The sequence below is a fragment of the Pseudorca crassidens genome, chromosome 20, assembly GCF_039906515.1.
Source record: "Pseudorca crassidens isolate mPseCra1 chromosome 20, mPseCra1.hap1, whole genome shotgun sequence".
Lineage (NCBI taxonomy): Eukaryota > Metazoa > Chordata > Mammalia > Artiodactyla > Delphinidae > Pseudorca > Pseudorca crassidens.
Window position 1 is genome coordinate 58,427,518 of NC_090315.1, and position 16,437 is coordinate 58,443,954.

A 16,437-nucleotide genomic window follows, 5' to 3' on the forward strand; every position below is an offset into this window, starting at 1 on the left:
CCGGATGGGATGAGGACTGAGCCCTGCTGGATACCCTCAAAATCCTCGCTGTTCCTTAAGGATTTCGCGGATGAGAGAACTGAGGCCCAGGGAGGTTAGCCAACTTGCCCAAAGCCACACAGCCGTGAGCAGAGGGGCATGGCTGGGGATGGGGCTTGGGCGACCTCCAATCTTGCCCACATCTCGCAGGATTCCTTCCTGCTCTGATTTCGGTTTCTGCCCTCTCCCCGCACCCTCCCCTCCCCACTGTCAGCTCCTCCAAAGCCGGTTGTGCATCTGAAACTCCTCTGGCCTCATTCTGCACTCCCACTGGGGCTAGCATGCTGGAAATCCCGTGCTGAAGCTCTAGGACAGCCTCATAAAGGAAGTCACAGCCCAGCTGAGGAGGACGCTTTCTCCCAGCTTTTCCTGAACACACAGAGAGGAGGCTTCTGACCACACAAGACACATCACAATCCCGCCATCTCCTCTCTATCTCCAATCCAGGGCCTCTCCACTCCCCTCACGAGCTACAGCACCAGGGCCACTGGGAAACCCAGGTTCGAATCCCAGCTCTGCCACCTTCCAGCTGGATGGCCTCAGGTGAATCACTGAGACTCTCTGAGCCTCAGTTTCCATAAAATGGGGATGCCAACAGCACCTATTTCTATCTTTCTTTCTTTCTTTTTTTTTTTGCCACACTGTGAGGCTTGTGGGATCTTAGTTCCCCGACCAGCGATCGAACCTTGCCCCCTGCATTGGGAGCTCGGAGTCTTAACCACGGGACTGCCAGGGAAGTCCCAAACAGCACCTATTTCTGACGGTTATTGCTAAAGCTTAAACAAGCTACGGAATGAGAATACGCCAGCCCCTAATAGCTCCGTGAATGCCGATTCCATCTGAATACGACAACCGCCTTTGTTTTTCCAGTAAAGTGAGAAGCTTTATAAGACCAATCAGACAGCCTTGTTTTTTGAAAAACAAAAAACCCATTTATTTCTGTAAACCGTTTTGAGTGCAGATGCTCTTCACGACCCCAACACAGCACAGACTTCCCCCAACGAAATGAACAAGGAAAAGAGAAAAAGAATGCTACCAAACGTGCTCACGAAGAACCAAGCCAATCTCATCTTTCTCTGAAAAAAAGAAAACCCTTTTGCTGGCGTGGTGCTACCAAGGATTAAAACCACCTACTTTCTGGTCCCGAGAGGCCGGGGCTCCTGCTGTACATGCTCTGTCCCCCGCTGTCCTTGCCGTCGAGCAGAGGACCGACTGGACCTCAATTCCCATCCCGCACCCCGGGCCTCTCTCCCTAATGCCCTCACCACTTGGGGAGCCTGGGAAGTGAACCCTGAAGGGCTCCTCCTGTTGAATCTGGACTTAGACCTTTGTCCCCACTCCACACCATCGTGAGATTTTTGATCAAGAGGGTGGGAAAGGGGCCACTTCAGACCGGTGGCAAAGCCAGGCAACTTTTAAGGCAAAATTTCTCTCTTCTCTTTCGGTCTGAGTCAGCCCTGCACATCTCTGATGGAGCCTGGAGCTTAGGCAACTTGGGATGGGGGGATGGGGACTCTGGAGCGACTCTCGGGGCGTGTGAGCCTGGCCAGCGGGACACGTGTGTGCTTGTGGAGGCCGCCGTCGAGGGCACAGCTGCCTCCTCAGCGGGAAGCAGGCAGGCGCCGAGGAAAACCAGGAGAGCAGCCATGGCCCGGGCGCCACAAGCAACACGAGGTTGGTGGGTGAGGCCAGGCAGGCTACTTGTGCCGTCAGTGAAATACCAGGAGAGGGTCACCAGGGGAGGCACCTCCGATCTGATGATGTGTGTGCCCTCGGCATCAACATGATTTTTCTTTAGAACAAGAAAGGGGGGAAAGAAAGAAAAAAAGAGAAAAGAAAGATGTTCCATGAGCTTCGTAGGCTAGGACGCGGCAGGTGCACAAGGGAAGCGGGGAGGGGAGCTGGGTTTCGGACGGGGTGCTGGGCGCTGCCTCTCATGGCGTCTCCTCTCCCTGGCGGGCTGGTGGCTGAGGCCGTGGGCCCCTCGCCCGGGGAGCAGGCAGATGACTTTGGCAAGGGGCGGGGCGCGGGGGCTACTCCGTCTGGGCGTCGTAGTTGGCTCCGCCCGCCTTCTTGAGCTCGTTCCTGATGAAATCGTCCTCCAGCTCCCTCCGGTCGCTGATCACAAACTCTTTGGCGAAATTCTGCCGGAACAAAATAGAACACAGAGTTCCCGTTAAAAAGGAGGGGACGGGAAAAAAATAAATAAAAATAAAAATATATAAAAAAAAGAGGGGACGGGATCTGAGCATGGCTCAGGTAACACACCAGGAAGTCTTGGCACCTAAAACGCTAAGAAGTGATCAAAATGAAAATCTGGTGGCAGAATGGTTTGGCAGGGGAAGAAAAAACAAACCCAAAAATAACGTGACCAGAGATCAGGAAATGGGTAAAGTCGAGATACTGTGCAGCTCCAAGACCAAGGGGATGGGCCAAGGTCAGGTCTGGGTTCGGATTCTGGCTCTGTCGTTCTCCGGCTGTGTGGCCTTGGGCAAGTTCTTTCAACTCTCTGTGCCTCAGTTTCCTCATCTGTGAAAACCCATCTTCTCAACAGAAGAGGAGATTGGAAAGGTAGGCAGGTCAGCTGGTAAATGTTTAATGCCAGGCTCTCTCAAAAGAGGGGTGGTGGCGGGGTGATTTGTAGCTTTTACGCGTTTCCAGGGTGTATATATTCACGTGATATCTGATTACAAGCTATCAACAGGGGACCAGTACGTGGGGCTGGGAAGAGATACATGACTGGATGTCACAGGCTGGTACAAGGTAGCTTCAAGCTCCCCTGTCACAGTGATGCAGGGCCTCTGGTCCCAGGCCTGAGTGATCAGCACAGACACTGAAGGCACTAAAGGATGTACTGGGCTCTTCGGCCACACTCAGCTACTGGAAGGCAGGGAGTCTGTCTCCATACATTCAAGAAAAACCATGCCGTGTGACGGGGCTACAATGAGAGCAAATGGAGGCAGTCACTGTACCCTCTTAGGGCACACATTTCAACCATAAAACCCCACGGGCCTGGCACACGTGGGGCTCTTATAAATGCCCGTGGCATGAATGAGTGACACAGGTGATCTGGCTTAGCAGGTAACCCTGAAGCATGAAGAATCTAGAGTTATTTTAATACATAAGACTTCCATAAACAAGGAAAATTTCAGGATGGTGACAGGTAAAAATACAGAGAGGGCTCCCCTGGTGGCGCAGTGGTTGAGAGTCCGCCTGCCGATGCAGGGGACACGGGTTCGTGCCCCGGTCCGGGAAGATCCCACATGCCGCGGAGCGGCTGGGCCCGTGAGCCATGGCCGCTGAGCCTGCGCGTCCGGAGCCTGTGCTCTGCAACGGGAGAGCCCACAACAGGGAGAGGCCCGCGTACAGCAAAAAAAAAAAAAAAAAAAAAAAAAAAAAAATACAGAGAAATTTACCAAAATATGAATAAGTCTGAAGGTCAGAAATTATCCCCATTAAAAAAGAGTCCAGGGCTTCCCTGGTGGCGCAGTGGTTGAGAGTCCGCCTGCCGATGCAGGGGACACGGGTTCGTGCCCCGGTTTGGGAGGGTCCCACATGCCGCGGAGCGGCTGGGCCCGTGAGCCATGGCCGCTGAGCCTGCGCGTCCGGAGCCTGTGCTCCGCAACGGGAGAGGCCACAACAGTGAGAGGCCCGAGTACCGCAAAAAAAAAAAAAAAAAAAAAAGAGTCCACAAGGAAATAATGTAAACAATTACCACTATTTACAAAGCACCTATGGGTACCGGACACTGCCACACATTAGCAAACTTAATTCTTAAAACCTTTAGTACGGTATTCCTAGATAGGTACCCAAGAGAAATGAAAGCATATGTCCACACAAACACTTGCAAACACAAACATTCATGGCAACATTATTCATAACAACCAAAAAGTAGAAGCAACCCAAATGCCCATCGAGACATGAATGGGTAAACAAAACATGGTCTATCCATACAATGGAATATTATTCAGTCATAAAAAGGAATGAGGTAGTGACACAGGTTACAACAGGGATGAACTTCAAAACCATTATGCTCAGTGAGAGAAACCGGACATGAAAGACCACATATTGTATGATTCCACTTATATGAAATGTCCAGAAAAGGCAAATCCAGAGAGACAGAAAGTAGATTCATGGTTTCTAGGAGCTAGAGATTGCAACAGAAAATAATGGAAATGTGCTGAAAGTGGATTGCGGTGATAGCTGCACAACTCTGTAAATTCACTTTAAAAAAATCATTGATTTGTAGACTTAGGATGAGTTAATTTTGTGGTATGTAAGTTATACCTCAATAAAGCTGTTTTTTTAAAAATCCTATAAAACGATCAATATTATTTCCATTGTGAAGATGAGAAAACAAAGGCCGGAGATTATGACACCTGCCCAAAGTCACACAGCTAGTAGGTACAGCCGACTCTAAAGCTGGACTTCTTAAAAGTGTCACCATCCCCTTTAGGAGTGATGAAAATATTTTGGAGTTAGATAGAGGTGGTGTCTGCACAACATTTGTGAGGTACTAAACGCCACTGAGTTGTGTATTTTTAGATGGTGGTGAATTTTATGTTATGTGAATTTCACCTCAATTTTTTTTTCACCTCAATTTTTTAAAAAACAAGAGAAAGGAAAAAAAGGAGAATGACTAAACCAGGAGCACTCCCAAGATCAAGTTTTACAATATTAAGACGAAACGTTCGCCATGCCAAACCACCAAGAATACTAACAGGAAGGAGGAAATGGGAGGTTAATATTTATCAGGTACCTATTATGTACCAGGTGCGGGCTCACACATTTGCTCACTTAATCCTCCCTCACTATATTAGCTTTTTTTTTTGAAGATAAGATCCGCAGGCCGGGCTTGGAGAGATTGTGTAACTAGCCCAGATGACCAAACATCCTTTCAACCCTTTCTACCCCCAGCCTGCCATGCTGTGCTGCTAAGCGTCTGTATAAGTCATCAGCACACCACTGAACACAGCAGAATGGCAGAGCCAGAAAGGGGAACCCAGAAGTAATGTGTTTCTCAAGCTGAGCCCCAGCGGCAGGGGGAGGGGCGAAGAGCAGACCAGAAGGAGGAAGCCCACAGCTCGAGACGCCTATAGAAGGAAGTCCAAAGTTCCTCTGCCCTGTGGTAGCTATATATGGCAATCTAGAGAAACAAGAACACTCACGCTTGTGTCTGTTAGCCATTAGACAACCTAGATTAAAAGAAGTTTGATAAGATCTCAGAAATCCACAATGAAAGTGCACATAGAGCACAATTCGCCTTCAACCCACAGGTATATGGGAAGTCGAATCACAGCCAGCAGGAGCAAACCAGGATAGCAGAACCCAGTGAAACATAACAATAAACGTAAATGAACAAAATTACCTTAAAAAATAGCTATGTCTCAAAGTGCAAAGAAAAGCAGCCCCAAACCCTATATACCTGAGAATCTGAGACGTTTAAAACCAAAAGATTTGCCAAAAAATGATTCTTTCAAACAAAAGTACAGAGAAGAGCAACGTCACCCATCCCCACTATAGGAACCAGCCCCTGCCCTCCAGAGGGCAGGCAGGAGGGGGCCAGCCACGTGGATGTGGTCCCAGCAGGCCTGGTGGGCCTCCTCCACCACAGGATGCTGGGGGGTCAGAGGCTTCAAAGGGGAGCCGATGCTTCCCCTCAGGGTGTGGACTCTGCAGAAAGTCCCGCAAAGGTCTGAGTCAGCCTCAACCCAACTCAAAATGACTGTACACTCCTCCACCTCTGTTCCTGCCAGGGTTCTCACAGAGCAGGCCTTCGATGTGGCAAGGGAGATGCCACCACCTCTGTGGAGTGGGCTTAAGTGTGAGTTTTCCAAAAGAGGCAGAAACAGAGCGAAAACAGCTCTGTGCACAGCCAGACTTTGATGTGGGAGCAACACCTGGGACCTGCATGGACTTGCCTGCGCTGAAAACCACAAAGAACACAACTGCACAAAGCTGGGCCACCTCCCTGCCACGCTCACACCTCTGCTCTCAGCCACTGTCCCTGGCATCCTCCAGGTAACACCTCCTGGGGCAGAGGCAGGCCACACGAGGGCTGCAAGATGAGCGGGGAGGCAAGTCCTTTCTCCAGAAAGGAGACCGGCAGGGCCCAGAGCAATGCTAATACGTAGGGAATTTTAAATTTTCTAGTAGCCATACTGAAAAAAAGTAACAGGTAACATTCATTGTAATAGTATTTGATCTAACTCTATACCCAAAATATTGCCATCGTAACAGGTAATCAATATATGAAACCATCAGTGAAACGTCTACAGTTTGTGCTCCAGATTAAATCTTGGAAAGCCAGTGTGTACTTTGCCCATAGGCATGGCACACAGCAGTATGACAAGCCAGACTTCACGTGCTCTGCAGCCACACGTGGCTGGTGGCAGCCCAGGTCTAGATAGAACAGGAAAGAACCTGAGAGAACAATGTGCTCAGTCAAGGAGAATCATTAACCATAAAATATTGGAGCCGATCTGAGTGGGGGAGGGGGAGCCTTTGGGGACGGCACAGGGAGAGTGTGAAATGTTCCGACTTGATCTGGGTAGTAGTTTCATGGGTACGTACAAAAATTCAAAATTTTTAAATTCAAAAATTTATCAAGCTGGGGGCTTCCCTGGTGGCGCAGTGGTTGAGAGTCCGCCTGCCGATGCAGGGGACGCGGGTTCGTGCCCTGGTCCGGGAAGATCCCGCATGCCGCGGAGCGGCTGGGCCCGTGAGCCATGGCCGCTGAGCCTGCGCGTCCCGAGCCTGTGCTCCACAACGGGAGAGGCCACAACAGTGAGAGGCCCGCGTACCGCAAAAAAAAAGAAAAAAATTATCAAGCTGTACATCTAAGATTCGTGCATTTTCCCCTATGTACATTATACCTTGATTAACAAAAACAGGTGGGGGGGGCAGGGGACATTGAGCTGAAAGAGCCTTTGAAACCCTGACATTCACCCCCTTATTTGATAGAGAAGAAGTAGGAGACCCAGAGAGGGGAAACTATTCATCCCAGGGCGCACAGCAGCCTCCCCTCGGGGCCCTGGGGGCAGGTCCTCACTCCTCCGCACGCTCCCCGGGAGGCTGCTCCAGCCTGTCTGTCCCACCCACGTAAGCATCTGTCATACCCTCAAGGCTACCAAAGCCACATGCCAGAGACTTCAAAGCAAAATATGCCAGTCTGGGGGCACTGTCACCTGTGGTTCTAGAAAGATCTTCATGTCTGGGAACTCGGGGTCCCTGGCTGAGAGCCTCCAGACAGGGTCTCTCCCTTTTCTGCCAGTGCAGGACTTTTCAAAGGAAGAGGCCTCATCGAGCTAAAAAGGACCCCAAGATGGTTTGGAAACACACCAGTCAAGTTCAGGATACATTCTGTCCCTGTGACTTCTCTCAAGTGCATTTAAGTTCATGCTTCAAAGATATAAGATGGACATTGGTCTGCTTCCAAGGAGGGCAATTCTAGGCAAGGACTGGGGTTAGGAATTGGGGCTCTGTACATAGTCAACAATCTATTTGCAAGGCTGGTTTTAAAAGTGTATAAGTATTTTCCTATCCTTGGTTTTAAATCACGTCATTTTTAAATGGCTCCCAATTGCCTGGGTTTCAAGCCCAGCTTCAGTCCTGAAACGTGCTAGGAGTAGTTTGTGCCAAATACAAATAGGGACAGCTGTCCATACGCATCTCCGGCAGCCTGACCCTCCCCAGAAACTTACCTGCCCCGAGCTTCAGTCTCCTCATCTCCAAGCAGGGACAATAAGAGGACCTACATCCCAGGGCTGGCTGTGATGCTCGGATGAGTGTGAAGTAGAAGTGCTCCAGAATGATTAGGTAATATTTGAAATGACCCTGAGTTACCTTTGTTCTCAAGATTGTTAGAGGAGTGTGAGCTATAAAGAAGTTTTCTGAAACACTCAGAGCACAGGGAGTGGCTAGTTCCTCTTCTCTCACCCACACTGATTTCTCCATTCCCCACTATTTACTTTTTAATGAAGGGAAGTCTGGAGAATTCCTCGGAATAAGCAAGGTAGTGACATTGGCTCTCCCGGCCCTTGCAGAGAGAAGACGGCAAACCCAGCTGCTCGTCCAAAAGCTGTGCGTGGGATTAGCCACAGGAGGACAGAGAAGAAGCCTGTTGGGGTAAGAGTGTGTCTGGTCTTCTACCTAGAACATTAGGACCATGGTGGGTTGCTACCCTATGCAGAGAATATGGGTGCTGGGAAGGTCTGGGAAGAAAAAATGAGTGGGAGTCTTTGACAGTTAAGTTTGCGATGCCAGCAATGGACATTTCTACAAGGCAGGCCCGGGGAGGAAAGGTGACCTTCGTTGTATCCAAAGACAATGAGAGCTAATGCAATTCGTTCTTGCAATAAACACGTGTTTACTGAACACCTATTATACGCCAGACGCTCTCCTAGGCCATGGGAAGTCAAAATCTGGTACTTACAGGTCCCTCTGAGAGTCTAAGAGCAGAGAAAGAGAACCAGGGGGCTCTAAAATGTCCCGAAGGAAGCCATCAATGGCTCTGGGCCCTGGTTTCCACCTCTGTGAAAGAAGAGGGCTTTCTTCTTTCATAGGTTCTAGAAGGCAGGTTCGGCCAGCCCTTTCGCCACCAGCCATCTGTGGATTTGCACCTGAGCCTCCAGAGCATGTGGGACAAAGTTCCACCTTGGACACAAGAATCAAGGAGCAACGGGGGAAACCGGCACAGAACTGTCAACTTGGGGATTAGAGCGTGGCTTTCGAAAAGGAGGCCTCGTGCTAGTAAACTCTTGCCAAAAAACGGGGGATGGAACCTCCCCTCCCACATGTGTGAAATGGGACAGGGGGTGGATGAGACGCATGCTGGCCACAATATTGTATCTTCTCCCCCAAGTAGGCAAAGATTAATTATAAACCAAAGACCTTGGTCTGCTGAAGAAAAGCAGTTGGTCCCAGCAGCCTGCATCTTGCTAGGAGAAAAGGCACCCTCCAAGGAACACAGGCCTGATGAAAATGCACAGTATCAAACCTGCCAACCCCTCCCGGGTCCCCTACGCCTTCCCTCCTGCAACTATTCTACAGCGCCTCAGAGATCAAGGTTTTCAAAATCCTTCCAGCAAGGTGTAATTCACTCAAAAAGAACAGGTTCTCGTAACTGGCGTGAGTCACCACAGACAAGGGAAAAACAAATAGATCAAAATGGTAGGGTCCAGTGTTTGACAGATTCGGGAACACAGGCACCTGCGTCACCACCACGGGGCAGAAATGACACGACCCTATTTCACTAAGGAGAGGACAAAGGACAAGAGAGAGAAATGTGGTGGCATTTCGAGTGGACACAAGGTAACTGCCCAACACAGATGGATGGGGGAAAGCATGATGTCTTATAGCAAGCTGGGGTAGGTATGCATCCAAACCTAAAAGGAGCAGCCATCCATATGCCTTGAATCCTGACCCCCGCAGGGCCACCCACCTCTTTAGCATGTGAGTGGCTGCCTGGGTTCTGACACCCCCTGCTTTCCTGACCACGGACATTTCCAGAAGCCCTGACTCCGTTCCGCCTGATTTCTGACTACGGCTCCATCTAGACCAGGGACGGTAAGAAAGCGGGAAACAAACTCTGCTCGCTTTTCCAGTATCCATGGCAGACATCACTAATCAATCCTGGCACTTTCCCCACTGGGTCCAGACTTAACCTCAAAATCCTTAACCCAGACCTCCAAACAGCCCCTGCCATGGATCACTCGACAAACGATATTAAATCCATGTTTAGGGCTTCAATTGCTGCCTGGCTGAAATTGTGCTTAGCATTTCTTGTTCCTCAGTGACACCCACTTTGGGGACTTTTTCCCAAAGGAATAATTCAACAGAATTTTTTAAAAATTATAACACACATACTCACAGGTGTTCATTGTCAGTAAATACCAGACTGCTTCCACTTTTCAACAGAAGTTGGGTAAATAAGTAGTATTTACACTGAACACTTCATACATAGCAGACACTTATGATACAGTATTTTACTTAATTTTTACAATTCCATGAGTTTAGATATTATCATCCCCAATTTTCAGAGGATGCTGAAACTCAAGGAAGTCAAGTAGCCGGCAAAATGTCGCACACACGGTGAGTGGTGGGGCTGGGACCGAAACCCGTGTCTAACTCCACGCCAAGGTCTTTACCAGGAGAGTGAACACACACACACACACACACACACACACACACACGTACATGTAATCGCACATTCACTAACAGAATAGTATTCAGCCATTAAAATTATGAAAACTGAAAGCATTTATGAAATGTTACATGAAAGGACACACTGTACCACTGCTGTGATTAATCCCGTTTGTAATAACATGTACCACGAGGCCAGGGCTCCAGGGGAATTAGCAGAAATCGCTGAGTGCCTGATCATCATTTAGGTCCTTAATTTTGTCCGAACCATTTTTCAAAACCACACCACCCTGGGAGAAACCACCAAGGGGGAGAAAACAGAGAGCCTGGAGCTTGTTCTGGGAAGGTCTTTCAAAAGGCAGGATGTCGAGGGACAAACTATGACAAGGACGAACGTGGGGCTGGTCCATGCAAGGGAAGACAACGAGGGAGGGAAAATCTGAAAGACAAACGTAGAGAGTGTAGGCAGCCTTCAGCCCCGACAAGCTCCATGGGGTGTGCACGCCACACACGGAGACCTGTCTGGACTCAGCGTTTGGGCTCCTTCAGTAAAGACCTGCACACACTCTAAACTGGCATCCCCAGAGCATGGAAACTGTCTGCTGTTGACAGTGTGGGGAATCACTGTGTGGACATCAGGAGGCCAGCTGGCGGGGGGCAACCAGGCAGGCACCACGCCAAGGCCAGCTGGCCGAGGTCTGGGACCCATCTGGGGTTCAGTGATGGGCACCCGGCCACAGCCCCCTGGCAGGGCAGGCTTGTGCAAGCGGCTTCCATTTACGTGCTGGGCTCAGGGCTTGGGCGTCTTCCTCTCCCAAGGGCTTTTAACCTCCTGGTAGCAGGAGCATAGAACCAGGTTCCCCACTGCCCTTCCCACTACTAAAGCGGTCTCTGAGCCCCACCAGCTGGCTTCTGTCTTGACACTCACCTTGGCTTGAGGACTCACCCCTCCCAGCCTCAGCTTCCTCATCTGTATATTGGGTGTATAATGGCACCTGCCCCTCCACACATGATCCCTGGCTCCACCATTCACAGGCCGCTTGGGAGCTTTGTATTTGTGTTACATAAAGGACACAAGCATGGGAAAGCCCCCTTGCCTGAGCCCAGGCCCAGGTGAAACGCCTCAGCACAAGAGGCCCTTTCTGGTTCTGAGAAGAATAAAGGGCCTTTCCACAAACCAAGGGCTTGAAGAAGCATAAAACTCCCTGTAAAAACAAACAGCTGAAACCCTTTAAAGATGGATGAAGCCCAAAGCTGGTCACCCGAGGGCCAGGCAGCAACTAATGCTTTGCAAGGGGGAGCAGCAGCCCCGTAAATCTCATGACACAGAAGTGTGTGGGCTCTCCCGGCTGACCCAACCAGCTCTCAACTCTGCTTTTCACTGACACAAAGCAGAGCCTTTGGAAATTCCAATCCACCCCCAAATCCCTCCCTGAGTGTAAATGGCTTCCACAATTTAATTCAGCCCAAAGAGCAGTTACTGAACATTGACTAGCTTCTGTCCTAGGAATACACCAAGAATAAGACACAGACTACAGCCTAGGTGAACAGATCTGTTTCTTCACTTTTTAGCACCTGTTTAGTACTTTTCTAGGTTTGAGAAATACAAATTAAGCGGCCATGGTCCCTGCCCTTGAGATTAGTTTCTAGGGTCACTTAATTATAATTCATGGAATTTGGGTCATAGTATCATACAAACAGATAAAGGAGCAATTAATTCTGATTGAGGCTGGTAGGAGAATGGGGTAAAGAAGAAGGGTTTTGAAGGATGAATAGGAGTTCATCGGTCACTAAAAGGAGAAACCTTTCACATCCTTTACTTTCCTTTAATCCTTCCAACAGCTCTATGAAATTTTACAGTCTCTTTTTCCTAAGTGAGAACAGAGTCTAGAGATAAAGTTACTTGCCCGAGGTCCTAGGATGAAAAGTTGCTAGAGCTGGAATATCAACTTGGGTCTCACTCCCCTTAAGCCCATGATCTCTACCATTTGACACAGCAGCATTTTTTAAAAAAAGAAACACTGTGCAATGATGTTCAGTTTCCAGTTTTTTTAAAAAAAAAAAAAAGGTTCTACCATCAAGGAGCTTGAGAACCAGATCAGTAAATTTAAAAAATAAATGTAAGAGGTTTGTTTCCTGCAGAACTTCTCAGAGCCTTCTCAGAGTGCTAGAGGACTTTGGGAAACATTCAGTGGGGTGAAGTGACAGAGTCAGGGCCCCAGGGGCCAGTCTACAAGCACAGGGGACATTGGGCAACTTCCCCAACTTCCCCGGGCCCCAGTCTCCTCATCTATAAAGTGGGGATAATGACAGAACTGTCCTTGTTGTGAAGAAGAAATCATTTTAATGTGTGGAAAGTCCTTGAAAGTGCCAGGCATGTGGTAGCGGCACAGTAAAACTCTTGTTATTAATATTACTACCATATTGGTACACAAATACGACCCTCCTGGAGGAGAGTTAGGACATCTGGTCCTGGCTCTGGGGGTGGAGGGGCTCCGGAATGTAAGCCAGCCCTGATCCTGGGGTTTAGAGGCCATGAGGATACACTACACTGATGATTCCATGCAGTCACTGACATGCCCATCCTTCCCACCTCTACTTCTCCTTGGAGGAAACACTCCCCGCCGTTCTTTTCCCAGTGCTGAAAGCTGAGATCTACCTCTGGTTACTTGGCTCCGTGAGCATTCGTATGATGTTAAAAAATACAAAACAGATAAAAGGACCGCGTGAACAAAGTGATTCCGCAAGGCCAGCACAATGCTTCATCGACCGAGTCTGCTCTAAAGCAAGACAGCCTGGCCCAGCGCGGGCAGGTCTCTAACGGGGGGTGACTGCTTCGCCCCGGTCATCCCACAGAGGCGCCGGAACAATGGGACGGGTGTTGTGTTGATGACGGCTGTGACGACGCAGCCGCGCACCCTGTCCACTCAGCACATTCCCAGGGCTCGAGTCCGGCTGTCACCATGGCCCAGCCCAGCACCCGTCACTGCCCGTGGCCTTGCTGGTCTTGTCTTGTTTTCCACCAGCCACAGATGCAGCTCAGCATCTCAGCCCGGCTCTGAACACAGACTAAAGAGACCCAGAATCAAACCTCCTGATTTTTCACTCCTCTGGGCTCCAGCCCCAGGCCTGCTGCTTGGTAGCCATGGGTTCGGGGCAAATCCTATCACTGCTCTGGGTTAGGGTTAGGGTTAAGGTTAGGATGAAGGTTAGGGCTCCCCTTGCTGATGCACCTATGTGCAGGCCCCAGGCTGGAACCTGAAGGAGTCTGGATTGTTTGAAGTCAGCAAGGGTGGGTGAGGGTCAGGACCTTCCTGTGTTGCTGATGGATGTGACTTTGATCCAAGCCATCTGCAAGACAGTCAGGCAGGATGGCTCAACAGTAAGATTCATGCCTTGTGTCCCGGGCTCAGCACGCGGACCTATCGGCTCCCAGGGAAACACTCCACAACCTAGAAAGCTGTGCATCGTGGTGCTGTCTAAGCAGGACAGCTGGGAGTCATAAAGCCGCACTTCCAGGCCTCTACCAGAGATAGTTCTAAGCGCTTTCCGTATAGCTGCTCATTTAATCCCCACAACAACCGCAAGAGGCAGACACTATACCAGCCCAGTTTTAGCCATCAGGGGAGTGAAGCCCAGAGGACAGCAACTTGCCCAAGGCCATACAGTAAATGGCCGGGCTGAAATCTGAACTCACCCCCATCTGGCTCAAACGGCTATACCCCAGACCACTGCACTACAAACTCTCTTTGTCCGACAAAGCGAAGTATGGTTCATTTAAATGTAATATGCTGTCGTAAACGAACTACCCCATAAAAAATGAAACAATTTCAGAATAAATCAAAACAGGATACGACACAGCAGGTCAAGTCATCCAACTCATTTTTAAGTGGGGAAACTGAGGCCCAGGAAGGGAGAGAGACTTGCCCACAGGCAGGCAGGTGGCGTAAAGACCCACTCCTCTGGATTTCAATGTCTCTACATTAATTTACATGGTCTACGTCTCATACAAAGCCTAAGGATGTGGGTACATTAGTTTTATTATTACAAAAACCAAGGGTTATGAGTAATCTTACACTAAAACTCAATCCATTTATTCTTCACATGGAAACGGTGGTAAAAGGCATCTAGGGATGTGATCCTGTCCCCAAGACACGGAATCCAGAAAAGGTCCATCTGGAGACCCTTAGAGAACATCTGTTCTGAGTCTCCATTAAGCAGAGAGGACAACTGACACACCAGATCAGCATGATTTCGGTGACTGTCAGAAAATACCATTATGCCAGTAATATCAACCCCTTTGTAACATTAATGGCTGTATTTGCAACTGTAGTATAAATGTGAGGTCTTGTAATAGCTTCGGGTAATAAACCTTTTTAAATGCAGAGGTGAAAAATGTGAAAGGTAATGGTCAAAATATCACATTGCACCTGCAGTTCAAGATACAGTCGTCATCGTCGTTGTCGTCTGTTCCCCCCCACCCCCACCACCACCGGAGGGGACGTTTGTGCTTTTCATCTACCAGCATCCCTTTCTTTTAACAATCGGAGCTGCCAATCATGGGACCCCACCTGCCTGGTCCACGGGATGTGCCAACTGGATCATTTTAAGGGAATGATTGACACTGAGGGAGGGGGGCTCTCTCTTCCCCTGGGATCAAGACTGGGAAGAACCACCATGCCTGGACCATTTCTCCCGCTGCACAGAGGCCACCTGAGGACAAATCCAGGGGAAAGAGAAAAGAGAAACGAAAGGAAGATACTGCTTCAGCCCTGGATCCAGCCACCACTAAAGCTGGCAACCCCTGCGCTTCCCAGTTCAGAGAGCCAAGCAATTCCCCTTTTTGCTGCAATGTATTTGAGTTTGCAAACAAATGAATTATAACCAATACTCCCAATTGAGGTTACCAAAGAATCGTATTTCCCCAAATCACCCTCTTAACCCACTGAGCCAAATTGAGAAGAGTTCTAGATATATAAAGAACTCTGCAGACTGCTAATAGGTTCAGGGTTTCCTTTGGGGGGGTGATAAAAAAAAGTTCTGGAACTTTCCGGACGATGGTGATGATCGCCCAACACTGCAAATGTACTTCACGCCACTGAACCGTACACCAAAAGGGCTAACATTTCATGTTACTGTATTTCACCACAATCTTAAAAATGGAAAGAAAACAGGAGCATTGCAAGATTCAGAAGACTGCCGCCACTGGACACATGTCAGCAACCATCTTCTCCCTGTGTGCCCTGTTCCCCTGGCTGGCCAACAAGAGGGCTAAGTGTGGAGGGCGGAGTCCAGCAGGAGACCTTCGGACTTGGACATGCATTCTTTTGCATTTTCCATTCTGTTGCCATAAAGGAGATCCTTGAAAGCTGGTTAAGCATTAAAACCCCCAACTGGGCTTCCCTGGTGGCGCAGTGGTTGAGAGTCCGCCTGCCGATGCAGGGGACACGGGTCCGTGCCCCGGTCTGGGAGGATCCCACGTGCCGCAGAGCGGCTGGGCGCGTGAGCCATGGCCGCTGAGCCTGCGCGTCCGGAGCCTGTGCTCCGCAACGGGAGAGGCCACAACAGTGAGAGGCCCGCGTACCGCAAAAAAAAAAAAAAAAAAAAAGTGGAAGCAACTCAAGAGGTCAACAGCAGGGGGATTTTCAGTACCTCACGGTGGAAATGGGACGCTCAGCCGCCAGAAAAACCTTCATTACAAAGACTCTGAGGCCACATAATTTATGTAATTATGTTATGTTAGAAAAAAAAAAAAGAAGAAGAAGAAGCAGCTGATTAGGGAGTGATTCACAGGCTGTGACCAAGCAATGCCAAGAGGTAGGTGAGCTTCCCCGCAGAACTCGTAGCGAAGATGGAAAAATAAACTGTAAAAATGGAATGATAGGAAAATTTTTTCCTATTATTATTTTTTAAATAAAAGTTTTATTTGGGGATAGTTGAGGATTTACAGAAAAGTGGCAAGAGACAATACCAAGAGTTCCCATGTACCCCACCGGTCATTTTGACAATTGTTAACATCTTATGTTACGGTGCCACATCTCTCACAGCTAAGAAGCCAACACTGGTACGTGACTACTAAACTAAACCCCAGGCTTCATTCCGATTTCACCAGTTTTTCTGTTCCAGGATCCAATCCAGGACACCACATTGCACACAGCCGATTTCTGTGTGTGTGTGTTTTGGTTTTGGTTTTTTTACAATGCAACAGCTTCCTTTTGTATATTCACAGATACGTGCAACCATCACCACAGATTT

The 16,437-nt window shown here is 49.1% G+C and overlaps 1 protein-coding gene across 1 annotated transcript in view; it reads right to left on the reverse strand.

Annotated features, from left to right (window-relative positions):
- Positions 1-945: 945 nt before the first annotated feature.
- Positions 946-16,437, reverse strand: part of COTL1 (coactosin like F-actin binding protein 1) — a 44,280-nt gene continuing 28,788 nt past the window's right edge. Inside the window, exon 4 of the mRNA XM_067719790.1 lies at positions 946-2,183. Coding sequence (XP_067575891.1) covers positions 2,073-2,183 — 111 coding nt within the window. The 3' untranslated portion in view covers positions 946-2,072. The remainder of the gene's footprint in view (positions 2,184-16,437) is intronic.